This window comes from Castor canadensis, chromosome 10, assembly GCF_047511655.1.
Source record: "Castor canadensis chromosome 10, mCasCan1.hap1v2, whole genome shotgun sequence".
Lineage (NCBI taxonomy): Eukaryota > Metazoa > Chordata > Mammalia > Rodentia > Castoridae > Castor > Castor canadensis.
Genome location: NC_133395.1, coordinates 106,682,993 through 106,704,940, shown reverse-complemented (window position 1 = coordinate 106,704,940; position 21,948 = coordinate 106,682,993). Strand labels below are relative to the sequence as shown.

General features: G+C 38.3%; 1 protein-coding gene across 5 annotated transcripts; it reads right to left on the bottom strand.

Moving 5' to 3' along the window:
* Window positions 1-216: 216 nt before the first annotated feature.
* Sgo1 (shugoshin 1) lies at window positions 217-17,149 on the bottom strand. 5 transcript variants are annotated; one of them, XM_074043833.1, is made up of 9 exons: window positions 16,873-17,149; window positions 14,716-14,797; window positions 14,381-14,528; window positions 14,101-14,297; window positions 8,846-8,922; window positions 6,256-6,314; window positions 3,550-4,365; window positions 1,396-1,582; window positions 217-1,179 (listed from the first exon to the last, which is right to left on the bottom strand). In XM_074043833.1, the coding sequence occupies exons 3-9, from the start codon at window positions 14,520-14,522 to the stop codon at window positions 1,068-1,070; spliced, it is 1,590 nt and encodes a 529-aa protein (XP_073899934.1). In that variant the 5' UTR covers window positions 14,523-14,528; window positions 14,716-14,797; window positions 16,873-17,149; the 3' UTR covers window positions 217-1,067. The 5 variants fall into 5 exon arrangements, with proteins under 5 accessions (XP_073899934.1, XP_073899932.1, XP_073899931.1 ...); XM_074043831.1 differs by having other exon boundaries at window positions 16,982-17,149; XM_074043830.1 differs by lacking the exon at window positions 14,716-14,797.
* Between the last annotated feature and the right edge of the window lie 4,799 nt (window positions 17,150-21,948).

The following is a 21,948-nucleotide window of genomic DNA, read 5'->3' as shown; positions in this document are numbered from 1 at the left end:
TTAAAGTTTCTGTTTTTGACCTGGACACTATACAATGAGAAGTTCGAAAAGAGAAATGTTAGTGTGGAAGGGAAGCTAAGAGTTTCTTGGTTGTGACAAGAGAATAGCAAGGGGAGGGGAGAGGAAAGGTCCAAGGATGAGAATATTGAAGATCAGAAAGTAAGACAACCAGATACTCTACCTGATATTTAAGGAACAGAAGGAATACACAAGTGGTATCTTTGACAAATTTTATTGTTCTTTAAAAATGGACCACCAGTGATTTAAGTTTAAATAGGTATATACAAGTATAGATTGATGTCAGGCTTTCTGAACTGAACTAATTACCTCTCACTGATCAGAAATAGATAAAAGCTCTCACTATTTACACTTTTGACACCAAGTGTTAAGAGGAAGGAGTTAAATAAATTCACTAAGGAGCTATGCTAACCCTCCCACCCCCACAATAACATGATTTTATTGAGGAATCACTGAACAATATGAAGTGGGGTTCGTAACTTATCACCTAGTCCCTGATTTTTTAATCACGGTCCCATACACATTTCCTGAGGAGTTAACATTGCTTGGGCACAGTGGTGCATCCTGCTATTCCAGCACCTGGGGGAGGCTGAGACCAGCCTGGACCACATAGGAAGACCCTATTTCAAAAAACAAAACAAAACCTGCCCCCAAACCCAAATTTGGCATAAGGAATCCACAACTTACGGTGTGTCTTGCTGTGAATGACAAGGAATCTACTTTACTCAAAAATGATACGAATTTCAAAACATTTTCATCATGTCTTAAGAAGTTCTTCATTTCTAGTAGCCCTAGTTATTGGAAAAATGTAAATAAAAAGATGCCAGAAGATTATGTAATTTTCAAGATATTGGTGCCAAGATACATTATGAATAAAACGTAGAGGTCTAGGCAGCATGAAGATTAAAGTGTAGTTCTGAAGAAACATTCACAGTCTAGGTCCCACCACCGAGTATCCTATGGCAGTATCCATCCACTTGTGTATGGCCTCACATTTTCAACAGAGCAATAAAAAAAGGTGTAGGATAAATGTAAATAGCATCCAAGATTCATTGCACTTGCTGTGTACTTTTTTTGGAATGTCTCCGGTCCTTTTTCTGCTTGAAAATAGGAGAATTCAAGAAACACAAATCTGTAAAAGGGTCCCCTCTTCTTAGCTTCCTGAAAGGGTAAAAAGAAATGTCAGGTGCAATTACAACAGTGTTAACTTACTCTTCAGCATAAAATTATTATAAAAACAGGCCGGTTTTAGTGTTCCCACTTTTGTTTTTTGTTGAGTTTTCTATTTCAAATAAGACTCATTACTGAACAAAGCTCAGTGGTTTCACTTTTCCCATGTGAGTCATTACTAATGAGCCCTACAAATCAGATACTTACGAAGCTAGTGTTGGTTCCTTATAGTTCACGATGGTTGTGCATCTGCGCTTAGGCAGAGATGTTGTGCTTTCTTTATTCCTTTTTGGAGAAAGAGAAAGTCTCCTGATTTTCACTGCAGGATACGAGGGGACATTGGTGATATCCTTCAGACTACAATGAGGTGACTGGTGAGCCTCAGGAGGTCCACCTATGAAAATGACTTTTACTGAATATGGTTCCAAGGGGGGGGAATAAAAAAAATCACAGCAATAAAACTGTTCTCAGTTATATATTCTAAATGTACACAAAATTAGGCATTTTATATTAAGATTTTAAAAGCATTTTCAGTATTTTTCCTTTCAAGCCAGATAACGTTGAAATATTAATTATGGTAGATGTGAATTACTAGTAATAGGACATTTTACTAAAATTTAGCATTCTCTTCTGATATCTTGTGCATACTTAGATACTTTAAACTATGAAATTTTATTTTAGTCACACCTTGCTATTTACAATTAGCAAAGCCTCTTGGGCTGTGGTGTGGCACAATGGTAGAGTGGCTGCCTAGCAAGTATGAGGTGCCGAGGACTGCCAAAAGAAAAAAAAAAATCATCGAAGCCTCTCTAGCTTTTCCAATACCAAGTTTATCACCACTTAAAGTCATTCTATTAAATAAATAAGAATTATAAATCACGGCCTGTGAAAACCAAGATCAAATGTGTTCCCTCTAGTCAAGCTAACTTTTAAAAAGGTTAGTCAGTTTTTTACCTATCATAAACATCCAACTTATTGTACGTTGGAGTGACATCTACCATCAGAGGCAGGCACCCAGCACACAGTAAGGATACTGCAAGACAAAAAATCTTAAATAGATATAAAAAGCAAATTGCATCCCAAGAAATACTAACTTTTCACTGAAATGACTATACTAAGCAACTATGTCCTCTAAAGTTATCTGAGTTTCAAATTGTCTTTTTTTGCACCATAAACATACATTAGTCATTCCAACATTCAGTTTGAGTAAGTTCTAAGCAACAATATCAGTTTAGTTGTTATATTCCAGAATAATGCTTCTTAAACTTTAATGTGTTTATAAATCCACAGAGATGCAAATTCTAATTGAAAGCATGGAATATAACCTGTGAGTCTGCATTTTAAAAAAAATTCCAGATACTGCTGATGCTGGTAAGTCTCCCAACTATTTTAGAAAGTATTATTTTCTTTTCAAAACTTTATATTATAGACATTTTCAAATCTACACAAAAGATGGCAACAGTAGTATAACGGACCCAAAGTTACTCAACTTCAATAATTATCAACATCTTGCCATCTTGTTTGATTTATTCTATCATTATAGCATATCTTTTAAAAAAAGACTCCTGCAAGCTACCACTGTCTAACTGGTTGACTAGGAAAGTTGATTTAGCTTTTTAGACTTTATTATCCTTCTGAACAAAATCAGCATGATGACTCAAGAGTTGCTCTGAGGACCAAATGAAATAACGTGACACTATTTTGAGAGTGACACAAACTCACTATGTACTAAAAGCCAGATGAGAATCTGTTGGCAGGTCCAGTCAGTGTCACCAATATTTGAACCATACCTACATTTTGACCTAAGAAAAGCAAGACTTTTTGAACTATGGCTTTTATTTGTCTTACAAAAGAATATTAAGCTTATCAAATAAGGAAAAACTTCCTTGGTCTCATTAGTCCACTTTCATTAACTAAAAAATTATTTTAAATCATGGTTCCTACCATATTAAATGTAAAGCAAGTCATTAAAATGACAAATCACCAGATTAAAGTTTGATTTCATTTTCAAGGGGATATTTTACTTGAGTGTATAAAAGATCTTATAATTCAACCAAATTCCCCCCAAAATTACCCCTCTTCCCTGCCTTTGGGAGGTCTCATTTACTGATAGTTAAAATGCTATGTCATGACAATAGTTGTTAAAAGATTTTGATTTGCTTAAATTAGGTCAAAGCAAGGCAACTGTGATTTCCACCTTCTGCCCCCCACTATTTAGTCAGACTACAGGTTCCCCCAGAGAGACAGATGGTGAGTTCCTAACCCCTGCCAGAGAAGCAGATGGCAAGGATGATATATAAGCATCAAGAATGATCGTGTATCATACACGTTAAAATGTAGGCCAACAAGTACATTACTTACTGGTAGGGGTTTTTGTTGGCTGAGACTCTTCTGCCTCTTTTTCAGGTGTGTAATTTAGTGCTCTCTTAGATCGAGGTCTGGTGACAGGTCTCTGGTCTGATCTGCGGGTAAGGCTTTGCGTGTACTTGCAAGGGGGCAGATAGAGGTCATCGGAATCATCTCCAGAGCCGCTGGATTCACAGATGCTCACCTCAGATCTGCTGCTGTTTTCTTCTCTATTAGAATCAATGCTTGGTTTCTGTCGGAAAGGAGTAAGGTGAACCCCCTCTTCCAAATTAAAATTGTAAGCATCACAGGAACTGACAGATTCACCCAGTTTTGGGGGTGAAACAGTTTGTTTATTTTTACTTTTCTTCCCTTTATGCTTCAATATAGGTTTTGACTTTCTCCTTCTGTTAGCTTTTCTTTTCTCTTCTCTTTTTCTTCTTTGTGCATTTTTATATTTACTTTTAGTGTGCTCAGGTTTGGACTCTAAAATGACTTCTGATTTAGTAAACTTTTCTGGCTGAATCAGCCTTGGTGAGAAGTTAATTTGGTGCTTGTTCCATCGACAGACATTTTGCTCTACATTTTCAAGCACATGCATGTTGGCAGTTGGGTTTTCAACATATCCGATTCTTTCCAGTTCAAAAGACTGCCCTGCCAAATGACTGGCTTCAAAATCCTCCACGGGATCAAATTCACTTTGACTATTAAAATGTTTCTTTAAATGCTGACGGACAGATACTGTTCTGGGTAAGACATTCTCAGTAGACTCAGCTCTACCTGAATCAAAGTCACATCCCAGTGAGTTTTGAGGAATAGGAGGTATTAGCTCTGAAAATTTGAAATATAAACGAGAAAGGGTTTTATACCTTGGAAATTTGAATTTTAAGAATCTTAGAAGTCAAAGGTACAGTGAAATCAGTCTACAGTTTTCCTACATTTATTGTACACAAATAATCTGGAAAACAGCATCACCATCTATTTACTGTCACTGATCAACTGATGCCTTATATTTGACCTGTGAAAGAATCTTAATTTTTAAAAATATTCCAAGATGAGGGCTGGTGGAGTGACTCAAGTGGTAGAGCACATGCCTGGTAAGGTCCGGAGTTCAAATCCCAGTACTACCAAAAAGTCAAAAACAAAACAATAAAGGACTAAGAAAAGATCTGGGAGTATGGAGTCAGAGAAACAGAACTTCATATTCCAAAGTGGGATAAACATAATAAGAAAGTGGAAGCTGAGTTGTTCTTTGAAAAGTGTGGAAGATTTGGATAACTGGAAGGCCTCTCAGGTAAGAAATACAACCTGCGCTCATAGGAAAACTAGGAATGTCCATGTGGTTTTGCTTAATCCAAAACTATCCTATTTTTTTTGGAGGGAAAGCAAAGAAAAAGATTAATTTGGAAAGGTAGCAAACCAAAGATAGGCCATTGCCAATCTTAAGGGATTCGGGTAGGCAGAAGGGCTTTATAGGGAGGGATAGGAGGAGCAGAGTACCAATAAGCAAGAAGAGTTGGTGACTGGAGACTTCCGGGTGCAGCTCCAGTGGCCCGAAACTGCAGGTTGTCTTAATCATGTTAATCTTGGTGTCTTCAGCAGTTTCGGAGGCAAGGAAGTCCCAGGTTGAGGGGTCATGTCTTGAGGCCTCAGGCAAGGGCCTTCTTGCTGTTGGGAACTCTGCAGAGTCCGCAGGCAGTCTAGGGCATCACAGGACAGAGCCAAACAATCCCTTCTTCAAGCTTAATACAAGTAGAGGGATTGATATTTTAGAACTAGGACATCAATTTAAAAGAAGGGCATAGCTTTGGAGTTCAGTCCTGAATTTAAGGAGTTTTTCTTTTTTCTTTTTTGGTGGTACTGGGGTTTGACCTCAAGGCCTTGCGCTTGCTAGGCAGGCACTATACCACTTGAGCCACTCTGCCAGCCCTTTTTGCTTTAATTACTTTTTGGAGAGTCTCATATTTTTGCCTGGGGCCAGTCTTGAACTTCAGTCCTCTTACCTATGCCTCTCATGTAGCTGGGATTATAGAAACGCAGCACAATACCCAGCTTTTTGTTGAGATGGGATCATGTTAACTTTCTGCCTGGGCTGGCTTTGTGAGCCTGTTACTATCTGGATTACTTTTTTGTTCAATGACTTAGTCCTTTGAGTTTATATAAAACTGGAACCAAATGTACCTATATTCCGAGGCTGTTGTTAGTTTAGGTAAGACAATGTATATACAGTACAGTACAGAACTCAGAGCTCAGCACTTTGTAGGGTTTAGTAAGTTGCAGTCATCATTATAGCCAACGTTTCTGAGTAGTTTTGGCAATGATGGGTGTATATTTTTGATTTGTTTTCTGAGATAGGGTATTGCTATGTAGCCCAGCCTGGCCTTGAACTCAAGGTCCTCCTGCCTCTACCTCCTGAAGGCTGAGATTACACCAGGTCTAGTTTGGATGGATGCATGTTTTTTTAATTTTTTTTTTTTTTTGGCAGCACTGGGGTTTGAACTCAGGGCCTCATGTTTGCTGGGCAGGCACTCTACCACTTCAGCCACTCCACCTGCCCAGGATGGATGCATTTTAAGCCTGTAAGCATGTAAAACAAACGGATTCACTTTGAGCAGAATACCGGATAAGCAGATTTAAAAGTTAAAAAAAGAATTAAGAGAAATTTAATTATGTTATTTGTTCTCAAAGACAGTGCTCTTAATTAGATTTTACTTGAATTACCTTCTACTTGGAACGATTCTCCTTGTCCTGGAAGGTCAGTTTCTTCAAGAGGAACTTGCCTTAGAAAATAATGAAAAATAGAAATTTGTTTAGTAATTTTGTAAAAAAAAAAAAAAAAAATCAAATAAAAAAATTTTCCTAAATTACATTTTTTTCTTTTTTCATTCCATTTCAGATTAGTAGATCTGTTCTGTATCAAAGAAAACAAAAAATGTTTTTGCTGATTACATGGAGAAGGCTGGTTTGTTAGGACCGACATTCAACTCTCAGGAGTTCCACCTGCACATACACCGCAATTCACTTCATTACCTGAAGGAACAGCCAGTCCAAACTGATACGCTTCTTTTAATGCAGTGTGGTCACTCAACTCTTTAAAAGCCTGCTTTATCATTAGCAGATCTGTGATTTGTTGGTAATAAATGCTTTATTGGTATCAACTACTGAACTCTTCTGAAATCATTTAACACTTCGTTTTCTTTAAAAATATCATTCTTCTTTGGCCCATGAGACAAATTCACAACCTGTCACTGGCAGTTTTCTTATGGAAAGTTTGTTCTTTATTCTGTATAGACAATTTTCCACTCTAGATTATTAAAAATTAAAATACAGGTTTAGGTAATGGACATATAGCAGTAGTAACTAATAATTACTTTAGAAATCTTATAAAAACTTGACTACCTTATCTTAACTTTTCCCCCATAAGATATTTTTCCACATCTTAAAATTCAAGAGTTTAAAAACTAGTAATGATTAAAAGTAATCAATGGAAGCTGGGCGTGGTGGTGCATGCTAATAATCCCAGCCCTCTCTGAGGCAGGAGAATAGTGAGTCTAAATCCAGCCTAGGTAATATAGTGATACCCTGCCTCATTACCCCCCCTCCCCAAATAAAAGTAATCTATGGGGATAGAAATCATATTTGTGGTTATTTCTGTGAGAACAGACAGAAGGGGAATGTCTATCACAGTAGTCCTTACCTGAGGCGATAATACTTCCCAGAGGACATTGGCCAATATTTGGAGTCATTTTTGGTTTCCACAACTGGGGAGGGGTTGAGTAGGCAGAAGCTAAAAATGCTGTAACATCCCACAGTGTGCAGACAAAGAAATTACCTGGTTCACAATGTTAGCAGCACCAAGACTAAGGAAGCCTGGGCTAGTCTGAGGGCAATGTTGTATTTTCTTGTTTTTATTTTTGAGACAGGGTCTTGCTATAAAGCCCAGAGTGGCCTGGACACAATACGTAGTCCATCACAACCTCATGATGCTCCTGCTGCAGCCTCCTGAGTGTTGGGATTACAGGCCCAATTTAATGTTCTGCATCTTAACTGAGATTTGGGTTCTACAGGTATATACCTTAGTCAAACTCATTTAGCTACGTAATTATGATCTTTGCATTTTACTATAGATAATTATATCTCAGTAATTCATAAACAAACATAAAATACATTTGATGAAGAGAAGAGGCTATGTGGGGTCTGATGGAAAAAGTGTGACAGCGATGTTCAATACGATGTTTTATTATATAGGTTTTCCTAAAACGATTATTTTAAAACTCCAAAATTTTATCATTTTAATAATAAATCCTTCTTAGACCAAAAAACATAATATAAAGGAAAAAAACTGACTGAAAGAAAATAAGTTTAAAAATTTTGAGCTGGGCACAGTGGCTTACAGCTATAATCCCAGCTACTTGGGAGGTGGAGAGAGGACTGCAGTTCAAGGTCAATCCAGATAAAAAGGATTAGAGTTATCTGAAAAATTACCAAAGCAAAAAGGGCTGGGGGTGTGGCTCAAGTGGTAGAGCAACTGCCTACCAAGTACATGGCCTTGAGTTCAAACCCCAGTACCAAAAATAAAGAAATAAACAAAATTCTGAGCTGCCCAAGGGGGCACATGCCTATAATACCAGAAATTGGGGTGGATGAGGCAGGAGGGTGGGCTATTTATTCAAGGCCAGCTTAGAAAACAGAGTGAGACCCTGTCTCAAAATACAAACAGGCACAATGGCTCATGCCTGTAATCCCAGTTATTTGAGAGGCAAAGATCAAGAGGATCATGTTTTGGTGTTAGCCTGGGGAAAAACGTTAGCAAGATTCCATTTCATCAATAAGCCGGGTGTGGTGGCTGTACCTGTGATCCTAGCTATGTGGGAAGCATAGGTAGAATTGTGGTTTGAGGTCAGCCTAAGGCAAAAAATGCAAGATACTATCTGAAAAAATTAAGAAAAAACCCAAAAAGATGGGGGCATGGCTCAAGTGGTAGAATACCTGCCTAACAAGCAGGAGGTGCTGAGTTCAAACCCCAATACTGCTTGCCAAAAAAGCTCACCACAACAAAAACAAATAAGAAACAACAACAAAAACCTCATAAAAATTCAAGTGAAGCTTCTTATTTCTAGAAATCAAAGTAACTAAATATGAGAAAAAGAAAGCTCTAGGTTTACTATGAGAGAATTTAACACATCAAATTTTCTTAAATATATTCTGAGCAGGGCATCAGACTTTATGACACAAACCTCCTTTTGTAAATGGATCACAGAATTAAATTTTTCTTGGTATTAATAACCACAATAATGAATTTGATACTCACAGGAAATCCTTCACAGATAAATCCCTGGTGTAGTCATCACCATTAGGGTGTATTCCTGAGGGACATGTTTTTTGGTTCTGTAAATATATTAAGACGAGAAAACAGTTAAACTGCCTACTGTTGCTCAAGTGTATGAACACACTGTTACAGTGTATATCACTGAAGAAATACACGTTCATAACAATGATACACATTTATTAGCAGTTCACTATGGTACCACGCAGTTCTAGGAACCGAGATTATGACAGCTGAAAAGTAGATCAAATCCTACCCTCCTAAATCTTATATTCTAGTATAGGGAAAGAAAAAGAAAGGAAGAAGGAAAGAAAGAGAAAGAAAGGAAGAAAAAAAAGGATAGATACAGTATTTTTGGGAAAAATGAATCAAGCAATTGTAGTACAGTACTGAACTGTAGGTTCCTTGAGCGTGCATGGTTTTTCCTTAACGGCTTGGAAACAAGGGCCTACTGTGTATGATTTTAGATACTGGTAAGTGCTAAGAAGGAAATACCAGAGGGGAGTCAGTGAAGTCAGAGTCTAATTGAGGTAGGTTTTTTTTTTTTTTTCCCCAGTGGTTACTGGGGTTTGAACTCAGGGCCTCACGCTGGCTAGGCAGGTGCTCTACTACTGGCGCCACTCCACCAGCCCTTGGAGAGATCTTTTAGATCTGAGATCTAGCATGGAAAGGAGTCAGCCACTGAATGAGCAGGAGGAAGAAAAAGAAGTGGAAAATAGTAAATACAGAATTCATGATTAGGGAAAAACCTACCAAGTTAAGAAAAACACAGTAATGGAGAATAGTGGGAGATGGAGGCTGCATAATGAAGAGTCTTGAGAGCCATGAGTGTGGAATTTAGTCTGTGTGATAGAAAGTCACCCTAAGCAGGGAAGTAAAATAATAAACTTTAAAAAGATCAGTTTGGCCACTGTTTGAAGCATGGATTAAAAAGGGCCAAAGGTAAAAGGACTTGGGAGATCATCACAGCAAATCAAGCAAGATATGACATTAGTTGGGAGTAGAGCTATGGCTATAGAGGTGAAGGCCTTGCCATAATAAATTGTACACAAGGATAAAAGGGTTGGAATTGAGGACAATGAGAGGAGGAAACCTCTTATGGTTTTGGCCTGAGTGTGAGTAGGCTCCTTTACTTAGATGGGTAAGAATTACAGAGGGAGACAGAAGTTCACAATATGTTTGGGAGAGGAAAAGCAAAGAGTTGTGCTTTGTACAAAGTATGTTTGAGATGCTTTTTAAATATTTACATGGCAATATCAAATAGTAGCTCTGTGTGTGTATGTGGGTCTTGAGCTATTAATTTCAAAGTTGCCAGCAGATTGACAGTACATAAAGTGATGGGAAGGGATGAGTCTCAGACAACAGGCATTTAAAAATAAAGAAGCTTCCAGCAAAGAAGACTGACATGACAGAGTCAGGAAGTTAGAAGGAAAACTAGGAGGGGAGTCTGATATAGATAAAAGTTTTCAAGAAAAGACTATTCTGCTGCATGTTACTGCAAGGTCAAGAACAAACAGCTGGGAGCTCAAGTGGTAGAGTGCCTGCCTATCAAGTGGTAGGCCCAGTTCAAACCCTAACACTGCCCCCCAAAAAAGGAGTGACCACTGAATTTGGAAGTGTGGCGGTTTTGGTGATCTTAACACACAAAGAATGGTAGAAAGAGAAGTCACGTAAGAGTGGTTGGAGATGTGAATGGAAGCTGAGGAAGTGAAGACAGTGAATGTATTTTTGTTTTGTTTTAAATTCTGCTGTGAAAAGCAGAGAAACGAGGAGACAGATATGTGGCACATGTACACACACACACTACTATTAACCAACGGGATTTAATGAACATTTAGTTGAACATTATTCCCAACAGCAGTAGGATACATGTTTTTTTTCAAGGACTTATGGACTATTTATGAAGTTAAATTATATCCTGTGTAATGAAATAAATCTGACAAATTTAACAAAAACTATGGGGTGCTTTTTAACCAAAATGGAATCAAAGTGGAAATGAATCAGAGGTAGCAAGGAAATTTCCAAACGCTTGAAAACGAAACATTATACTTCTAAATAAGCCACGAGTCAATGTGGATGTCTAAAGGAAAATAGAACATTTCACATAACTGAAATTAAAACATAATGTCAAAACTGATGGCAAGTAGACAAAACCATGCTGAGATGAATTAATTTCCAAAAGATGAATGTTCCAAATCAATAATCTGTCCTGTCATAAAGAATTTAGAGAAATAAGAGCAAAATGAGCTCAAATCAAGAAGGAAGGAAGCAATAGAAATCAATAAAAACCATGAGAAAATTAGTGAAACAAAGAACTGACTATTTGAAAAAGTCAAACTCCGGCAAGACTGACAAAGACCAAAAATCGTATGTTCTCCCTCATATGTGGACATTAGATCAAGGGCAAACACAACAAGGGGATTGGACTATGAGCACATGATAAAAGCGAGAGCACACAAGGGAGGGGTGAGGATAGGTAAGACACCTAAAAAACTAGCTAGCATTTGTTGCCCTTAATGCAGAGAAACTAAAGCAGATACCTTAAAGCAACTGAGGCCAATAGGAAAAGGGGACCAGGAACTAGAGAAAAGGTTAGATCAAAAAGAATTAACCTAGAAGGTAACACCCACGCACAGGAAATCAATGTGAGTCAACTCCCTGTATAGCTATCCTTATCTCAACCAGCAAAACCCCTTGTTCCTTCCTATTATTGCTTATACTCTCTCTACAACAAAATTAGAGATAAGGGCAAAATAGTTTCTGCTGGGTATTGAGGGGGGGAGCGGGAGGGGGTGGAGTGGGTGGTAAGGGAGGGGGTGGGGGCAGGGGGGAGAAATGACCCAAGCCTTGTATGCACATATGAATAATAAAAGAAAAATGAAAAAAAAAAAAAAAAAGGCAAGAATTAACAATATTAGGAATGAAAAATATCACTATAGATCCTGCAGTAAAACAATTATAAAATATTGACTTTACAAAGAATAGGCTAAAACTGTTGACTGGAAATAAAATAACCAGAAATTAATGTGTATAGAAAGTTTTCAATTTGATATCAAATAGCTAATGTTTTAAAATAGTATTATTCTTTAAGGTAAATAAAGGAGAAAGGAACACTTAACTACATAGTATTATTGAAAGGATGCATTATAAAACTTAGGGAACAAAACACCATTAGAAAATATTGGTAAGCTAACTACTAATAGGCAAGAAAAAGATTCTTATATTAAAACATTTTAAGCTTACCTGTTATTTCAACACTGACTTAAACATTGAAGCCTAAGTGTAGATGGTTCAGAGTGAGTGACAAGCAATAAGTAGGTGAAAGAAAATAAACCGATGCTTTAAATGCTGAGAATACATCTGCTCAAAAAATATTTAAAAATCATGATAAATGTTGAAGGGCCTACAATAACAGAATTTTCTCCCTATTGTTTTGTGATTATACTATTGAACATTCATTCCATAGCATTTCTGTGTGATGTTAGGAATAACTTTGGAAAGAGAGCAGGAAGATTCATATGCCTTTGGAGGGATGGTTTTCCTCTACTAGTTGACTGAACAAGAAGAAAAAAAATGATTACATTCTGAAGGAATGTAGAAAAGTGAAAAAGTTATATCTAATCTTTATAAAGGCAATTCTCATCTATACTGTATTACGTATATACTATATATATGTGTCTATATAGCACATTGTTAAAGTAAGGAATTGTCTAGATCAAGGGCAAACACAACAATGGGATTGGACTTTGAGCACATGATAAAAGCAAGAGCACACAAGGGAGGGGTGAGGATAGGTAAGACACCTAAAAAATTAGCTAGCATTTGTTGCCCTTAACGCAGAGAAACTAAAGCAGATACCTTAAAGCAACTGAGGCCAATAGGAAAAGGGGACCAGGAACTAGAGAAAAGGTTAGATCAAAAAGAATTAACCTAGAAGGTAACACACACGCACAGGAAATTAATGTGAGTCAACTCCCTGTATAGCTATCCTTATCTCAACCAGCAAAAACCCTTGTTCCTTCCTATTATTGCTTATACTCTCTCTACAACAAAATTAGAAATAAGGGCAAAATAGTTTCTGCTGGGTAGTGGTGGGGGGAGAGGGAGGGGGCGGAGTGGGTGGTAAGGGAGGGGGTGGGGGCAGGGGGGAGAAATGTGGGGGCAGGGGGGAGAAATGACCCAAGCCTTGTATGCACATATGAATAATAAAAGAAAAAAAAAATAACTAGTGAAAAAAAAAAAAAAAAAAAAAAGTAAGGAATTGTCTTAGTTACCAGAAAGGAAGAACATTCACTGACCTCTCCTATCAACAGTGTGGTGACTTTAATTCCTTTCTCAAATTCCCCCTATGGTCTGGCTTTTTTATCTGGGTTCTAGGCTTAAGTGCCCATGCAAATGAACTTGCTAGTGGAGCAAACAGATGGCCACTGGGAAGAAAGAAAACTGTTCTGTTAACACTCAACCCTCACCACTGCTTTTCTTTCTCTGCCCCATGTAATTTCCCTGGCAGTAGCATCTGAGAAAAGGGAAGGAGAAACTGGCTCATCATCATTATTCTTTTTAGGATTATCAAACAATGAGATACAGAGAAGATTCTAGAGCAAACTTTATGACCATTATATTTTGGCTTGACAGGATCACATTTGAGTGTCTTTCATATGACCTTGGACACAGACAGAATCAAATTAAAAATCTGGCTAGCAAAATGTTCAGGATATTTCTACTACACATTCTGGGAGTTTATGTGTATTCTTCCTTATTTAGCCAAGTAGTAGGTTAAAAACAATTGCCCAAAAAGCACTTAAATGTTCCATGTTCTAAATAAGAGCTCCTATAAAATCTCAGTGGATATAACAAAACTCCACAGAAAGCATAAAACCTAAGTAGCCTTCATTTAAATTTTGGACTAGTTTACCTCAACTACCACTTTCAGACCTTTAGTTGCCTTATCTTTTACTCACTTAGTTGAGCATTCAAAAGGGACCAGTGCAAAATGCTAAGCTATTTCTTCTGCACATTGTTTCGCTCTACTAGTAGAACCAAGTCAGGCAGGAACAAGACTGCTTGAAGCTTTCTAACTGGCCAGCAAACCTGTGCTGGAGGCTGGAAGAAGGGTGTCTTAATCAACTCACTAATAACGGAGGTACTGGCAAATTAATTTAAAAATTAATTGATCTGAAGTACTTATTCACGGGTTAACTTTTTGCCCTTAAGACATTTAGTCTTTGTAATGAAAATACCTGAATAGTTTCTTTTGTTTGTTGTGAAGTAAGTTTTCTTTGCAATGCATATAGTTGACATGTCAGGTAGTAACACTGTTTTCTCAGCTGTAGGATGATGTCTTGGGTTTCTCTCAGTTTGGATTTTTCATTTTCCAAAGCTAAAACTAACATTCTGTTGTTGTCTTGGTAATTTTTCAGCAATGTAGAAGTGTTGGCTAAAAGAAGATAAAAGAAATTTACCAGTTATTAAATCTAAACTGAGAAAGTGTTGTGAAGGGATCACATAAAATTCTCTTACTGATTACTTGGCAGGGTGCAGTTACGAAGGACTTGCGTTTGCCAGCCTCTGCCAAGTTTTTATTTCTTTTCTCTTTCATTCGCTTCTTTATGTCTTCAAGACTATCTTGAAAGGACTTTTTCTGGCACCTTTCCTTGGCCATCTCTGCCTATGAATTTAAACCAAAAAAAATAATTATTCTTGAGATAATATCAAATATAAAGTTTAAGACTGAAAACACAAGTTGTTCATGAACTGTAGAATTATCTCAAAATAGGTAGAGATACCTAACCTGATAATTACTTAGATTTTGCAGCTTTAAAATCTCATTAATAGTTTAATGCTGGAGTGCATACCTGTGATTCCAGCTACTCCAGAGGCTGAGGCAAAAGGATCATGAATTTGAGGCTACCCTCAGCAACATAATGAAATCCCCATCTCAAAACAAACAAAAACAACAAAATGTTAGAATCAGGCACAAAAAAGAAAAACTATCAAATCTCATCAATGTTTTTGAATAATCTTATCCTCCTCTGTCACTTTATAGGAAAGCTTTATCAAGCACTAATGTCTAAGCCAGATTCCGTATGTCACTTATTCATTTTTTAATAAATTCTCATTGGGGCTTACTATATTCTGGACACTATGGGAAATACTACACTTTAATTTTTTGAGATGGGAGCTTCTTATGTTACCTGGGTTGGTCTTAAACTCGTGGACACAAATGCTTCTGCCTCAGCTTCCTGAGTAGCTGGGACTATATGTATATGCCACCCACCACACTTGACTTATAATTACATTTTGATTCCATTATTATTTAAGTTTTTGACAATGTTTATGGTCAAGTTTTAGTGCTTAGGCTTATAGCATTAGTTCAGAACCAATTATATATACATCTGGGTTTTGCTTTCCAGCTTTCCTTTAATCATTAATTTATTAGATTAGTTCACTCAATTTCTTGTCTCTCTATTGTACTTTTAACCCAGTATCACTTAAGATAAGCACACATACTCAAGAAAGTCAAGGTGATCCTCAGACACTTTAACCATGTAGCACTATGTACCATTTCAATAGATAGTAACAGTTATAGAGCTGGAAAGAGCAGGAACTTGGGCAGAGAAACATGCTAGTATTCTCAAAGTTAATGCTAAAACTCAAGACTGTTAATTTCAAGTAAGTTAAGAAATGAACAAATGGGACATTAAATGTTGTTTGACATGTAGTCAAAAGCAGCAAAATACGCAGTAAACTATGCTATTGAGTATATTAAAACCTAAGTGTAATTAGTCTTTCAGTGTGCAAATTAACATGGTTCAACATGCCATGGTAAGTGTGCCAAACTGCTTTCCATGCGCAATTTTCATCCTAGAGTCTACTTTGCGGACCTTAAAACTGCAAACAAATTCTTGTTTCCTATAATCTATGCATACAATTCACCATAAAGGATAGCTTCATCTCTTCTTAGTCAAATATTTTCTTAAACCTTGTATTTTCTTAAGTATTTTCTCTTATTTCCTTCTAGGTAGTGCCTAGGGTGTAAAACAGATATGGTAGATCTCATTTAAATATTTTATTTCTATCAACATGTATATAAATTTGGGGAGGTTTCCAGTAGGACAAATGCAACTATTCTTCTTAAAGCACTGATAGTAGTTGAGTTGTATGAAACCTGCAATGAAGTTCCTGAAGTTTGAACAAGTGTTTGGAAGCCATACAGATTAAGTAATTAATTTTTTGGAGGGTGTGAAACTGGGTTGTGAACTCAGGGCTTAGTGCTCACAAAGTAGGCGCTCTACTGCTTGAACCACACCTCTAGTCCATTTTGCTTGGTTATTTTGGAGATGGGTCTCTCCAACTATTTGCCTGGGCTGGCCTCCAAACGGGATCCTCCTGACCTCAGCCTCCCAAGTAGCTAGGATTACAGACATAAGACACCCGCGTCTGGCCACTAATGAAGGTTTAAAACAAAAGGCTTATCTAAAAGTGTTCGTTATTACACGTTAGCAAGATAAATTCATAGAAGAAATCTGCTTCTTGTCCAGGAGGATGGTATGAACAGGGGGTGTGGCAGGAGTGAAAATGTGGGATGAGGATCTCGGTCTGTATAACATTCGAGCGAGGGGACCCTATTGCAAAGAACCTACACTACTTGCTGCCTGCCCTGTGCCCTAGTCCGGCCTAGTCCTAGACCGGCCAGTGTCGCTGGCCCGAGAGAATCACGGGAGCAAAAGGCCTGGGCCACTTAGAATAGCTGCGAACTTTTTTGTGTCCTGACGTTGATCCTGACTCCCAACTACTGTAAACTCTTTAATTGCACATCACTTCACCCAAACAATTCTGCAGGGTGGGAAGCTCGGATCCCCATTTATTTAGGAGGACACGGAATGCGCAGATACGGTGCTGAGAAGGAGGCACCCGGTCAGCCCGACTGCACAGTTTGGGCTTCTGGCCACCGAATTTAGAGGGCTACAGAGACCCCGAGTAAGGACCAACCTTCCGCCCCCGTTCCACACCTGAAAACCTGCAGCTTTTGTCTCGCAAGGACTCTGGAAATGCCTAAGGTACGGGGTACCGGAAGTGGGCCCGGCGACTCTCCTCCCACTGGCGCGTCCAAAATGGTACCTTGGCCACCACTCCTGCCGCAGTTCTCGCCTTCCTCCTCACATCCTAAGACTCCGCAAAGTTATTCAGCCTGCGCTAGCCCGGAGCTCCCGGCCCTTCAGCTCCGCCAAACTGTCTCTGTGGCTCGTAATTACCGCCGTCACATTCGAAATTTGCCGCCGCGCACGCCTATTGGCTGGTTGCAGGCGGTCATGTGACACGACCACGCAGACTCCGTCACGACGCAGAGTCCCGCCCACTAGGCGGTGTCAGGTGATGCCCTCACTGAGTCCCAACTTTTCGCCTCCGGGTGGAGCTGCTTCTGGTGCTGCCAGGACTTTTCTGCTTGGAGCCACTGTAACTTCTTATTTTTTTTATTTTTATTTTTTTTAGTGAAAGTGATAACTTATTAGGAAGAGAATATACTTTCAATAGACTGAAAGCGGGCCATCTCTAGAGAGAGAAGGAGGATGACCGTGTACTTCAAGGGGCGGAGCCACTTGGAGACCTTTATGGCGGGGAATTTTAGGTCGCTCCAAACTTCCTGTTTTGAGGCGTGGGTGGGGGGGCACTGCTGTAATCTCAACGCTGGGGAGGCCCCGGCAGGAGGATGGCAAGTCGGTGGCTAGCCCTAGGCTGTATAGTGAGACCCTGTCTCAAAAAGGAAACACCAAAAACCCCCTTTAGAGTGACTGCTTCCCAAGTCCAAGACTGTGCTCAAGGGCTCCCTCTTGTGAGTAACAGTCAGCCAGCATGCTACCCAGAGGCAGCTCGTAGGGAAATTAAAACCCAAACAGGGAGCAAATTTTCCAAGAAAGAACTGTTGTTAGGGGACGGGGGACATGGGTCAAGCGGTAGAGCACCTGCCCAGAAAGCTCAAGGACCTGAACTCAAACCCTAGCACTACCAAAATAATAATAAATTTAAAAAGCAAAAGAACTATTAGGGACACTGCGGATGTATGAAAATTTCAGGCTCATGTTCTTTCTCTTTGCTGGGCTGCCTCTATTTAACCCTCAGGAAATGGCCAGGTAGTTCCCACAAAGAAGTGCCTCAAAGGCGAGATGGGGCTGGTTTGGATTCTGAAGAAAGAAAGGCTAAATGTCGGGTGACCCGATGCAAAGCATCTACTAAGAGGACTTAAAGAGGCCTGCGGCTTAACCTTGTTCTCTCGCAAGTATGTCTGCGGCAAGGGTGGTGGGAGTGTGAGTTTATAGGAGGGTTTAAGGAATTTTGGTCAAGTGTTTTTTCAGTGGGTTAGGGAACAATCTAGACATCTTTGTTAGTTTCTGGGAACGTTCAAGACCCAGGCTTCAGTTGACATCTGCTGGGAAAGCCTGCCTTGACAGATTTGTCAAGGCAAGTATGTGGTCAGGACACACACATGAAGTGGGGGGAGCCAGGAGACACTACAGTGAGGAATTACAAGCCTAAAAGAGTTCAGCAGCCTCTTTCAAACTCTTCTGTCATTCATGGCCGACATCCATAATCAAACAGAACATCTTTTGCTAAACTGAAAGCCAGCTTCACAATAAACAAGGCACTCAAAACTGCAATTAGTACCAATAATAAGAATAATTACTTAAGAGTTGACAAATGAAGTCACATTTATTTGCCTTATGAGTCCTAATTTCTCCACTTTTATAGGTAATGTAATAGTTGTATATGCATGTAGAAATAGCTGGAGGTAGCGGGGTACCAGTGGTTTACACCTATAATCCTAGATATTCAGGAGGCAGAGATCAGGAAGATCATGGTTTGAGGCCAGCCTGGAGAAAAATGAAAGTGAGACCCATGAGCCCCTACCTCAGAAATACCCAACACAAAAAAAGCAGGCTCCCGGAGTGGCTTAAGTGGAAGAGTGCCTGCCTAGAAAGTGTGAGCCCTGAGTTTAAACCCTAGTACTGCCAAAAAAAAAAAAAAAAAGAAATAGAAATAGTTGTAGGTAGCTTTTTTTTTATTGACTCCACTGATATGTAACCATGTTCCTTGCTTTATTTCAGTTTGTTTTTTGAGACAGGGTCTTGTTATGTACCCCAAGCTGACTTCAACTCACAATCCTTCTGCCTCAGCCTCCTGAGTGTTGGGATTACAACTGTGCACCACCATGCCTGGCTATATTCTTTAAAGGTGTTTATTTCAACTGTAGAAATTTGTCCACATGGCAGCAAACTTAAATGTTCTGAGAAGAGTTAATATCAGGATGTCACTACAAGTTAAAAGTTAAACTTGTAATCTGTTACTGGCTTAATGTTGCCTGCAACATGGTAGGCAATAAGTAAATAGCTACTGAAGGGTTTGGATGAATGAAATAAATAGAGCTCATATTTCAGATGTGGGGATAAACAAAGCAAAAGATAATTGTGTGAATTCTCTTGAGCATAATTAATGTGGTGCTTCTTAAACTGTAGTGTATGTAAGAATCACTTAGGATACAGATACCTACAACCATGCCCTAAGAGATTCTAATTCAGTTTGTCTGCTGTAGAATCAGGTAGTTGCTTTTTTAAACAAGTACTTCTGATGGTTGTAGTCCATGGACCACACTGAGCAAGCTAGACTCAAGGAATAACAAGTGCTTAGCTCGCATAATCAAGTGATATTTCAAGTTCTATATAGTAGCTCTACTTTATCTCCAATTTTTTGAGTGCTTACTCTCTTAAGAGCTTTCTCTGTACTTCATTTAACTTTCAGCATAACCATTTCAAGTATATGCTCTTATTACCTTGTTTACAGACCAAGAAATAAAGGCACAGAGAAATTAGGTAACTCACTCAAAATGACAGTAGTAGGGGGTAGATAGGAGTTTGAACCAAGACATCTGGCTCTAAAGTTCATGCTATTAGCAACTAGACTATGTGCTGCCACTTCTCTTTATTATATATAGCTATATTCACCCTAATTCAGAGACAATCTTGGTTTAGTTGTACGAGCAAACTACAGTATGGGGTCTCCCAGGTCATCTAGCTGATGAACTGAAAGAGCCTGTGAAAGGGTAACCCAATTGATCTAAAATTCTTGTTTAATTTAGTAGCTATTTAGAATATTATTACATAATTCAAATTATTTTTAACTTCTTAAAAATCTTTTTCCCAGCTGAGTGCTGGTGGCTCCTGCCTGTAATCCTAGCTACTCAAGAGGCAGAGATCAGGAGGATCAAGGTTTGAAGCCAGCCAGGGCGAGACCTTATCTTGAAAAAAAATCCATGACAAAAAAGGGCTGGTGGAGTGTCTTAAGTGTAGGCCCTGAGTTCAAACCTCAGCAACACACACACAAAAAAAACTTATTTCCAATGATAGTGAATATAAGTGCGTTACTTTTAGGTTTTCATTTAACTGTATAGTCTATTTAAAATATAATGAATAACCAGGCTCCAGTGGCTCAAGCCTATAATCCAACTACTCAGGAGGCAGAGATCAGGAGGATCGAAGTTCAAAGCCAGCCTGGGCAAATAGTTTGTGAGACCCTATCTCAAAAATATCCAACACAAAAAAATGGCTGATAGAGTGGTAGAGTGCCTCGGGTGGTAGAGTTCCTGCCTAGCAAGCATGAGGCTCTTTGAGTTCAAACCCCAGAACCACCATAAATAAATAAATAAATAAATATAATGAATATATCCTCCCCCTGCAAGTTTCTTAAATTCCAATAAATTATTGGATAAGAGTCCAGATTATTATCAATCTTAATTGCTTCTTCCTCAATTTGTTACTATACACATATTTTACTTGGATCTGTACTTAAGGATCTGAATTCTGTACAGACTTAATTTTTTTCTTCCTCTGCTTTCTCTTTAGCTTTTTTTAAAATTTAGCAAAGTTTATTTGAGAAAGAAAAGGTTCTAGAAACAAGCAGCATTCTGAACCAAAGATAATTCAGAATTCTCCCTCTTTAATTTTTAAAGAGAAAAATTAAAATAAATGAATAAATAAATAAAACTCCTCTTAGTTTACTTGACAATTAAAAAATACATTAATGTCTTCTCTCTGGAACTGATTAAATAATTAAAAAAATATATTTGGAACAGAGTCTCACAGTATAGCCCAGGCTGGCCTGTAACTCTATCTTACTGGCTCTGCCTCCCTAGTGCTGGGATTATAGATGCACACCACCACTCTTGTCATAAAAAATATTTTTAAAGAAAGATTCATACAACAGTTATCAGGTAGTATGTTATGAAGACCAATGTGTGCTTGAATGTATGCTTCATTTATGTATTTCAAAAATATGTATTCCTTCCTTAAAATTATGATTTATTATACTACAGAATCCATGTCCTATAGTTTTATTTTAGGGAATCCCATTTCTCTGAGCATAGTGCCAAGAATATGATCCATTTAAGTTGAATTATAATGGCTAATGTAAACTAAGGATGTGTCTTGTGCCAGGAAATGCTAGTGCTTTGTATGTGTTTACTCATTTTATCCTCAAGATAAGCCCATAGAGTTGGCAGTCTTATTAAGACTGTTTTTTTGATGAAGAAATGATCAATCTGTTAAGCGTTGAGCCAGGTACAAGCTCTGTGTTCTTAATTATACTATGTATATATATTTTTAAGAGTTAGATATATTCATGTATATATATATTTAAAAGTTAGATGTATTCATGTTGCCTTGATATTTCAAGTTGTTCAAATATCTGAAGGTTTATCATGTGCAAATGTGAGTAGAAGTACAAGTCTTTGTGTGTGGGAACTGTGTAAATTTTTGGCATGTGCATGTACATGTGGAACTGGGGATTAAACCCAGGAACCAATGCATTCTAGGCAAGCACTCTACCACTGAGCTACATTCCTAGCCTTCTTGACATATTTTCTTATGTTTCTAGCATGAGAGTAATCTAAATCCTAAACGAAGTACAGGAAAAAAGATTTCATCTTTCATATCACATCTCATGTATGGATTACTGTCTCAATGAGTGTCTTTTCTCAAATGTGTAAGCTTCATGAGGACAGGGGCTATGGCTATCTTGCTTTATAATGGAAGCCAGAA

What these genes read in the sequence shown, in the direction of transcription:
- Sgo1 (XM_074043833.1), bottom strand. Translation starts at nt 14,522, where the DNA reads ATGGCCAAGGAAAGGTGCCAGAAAAAGTCCTTTCAAGATAGTCTTGAA. An exon ending in TGCACCCTGCCAAGTAATCA is followed by an intron (nt 14,298 to 14,380) that starts GTAAGAGAATTT and finishes ATCTTCTTTTAG; the next exon opens with CCAACACTTCTACATTGCTG. An exon ending in AGAATCGTTCCAAGTAGAAG is followed by an intron (nt 4,366 to 6,255) that starts GTAATTCAAGTA and finishes TCAAATTTTCAG; the next exon opens with AGCTAATACCTCCTATTCCT.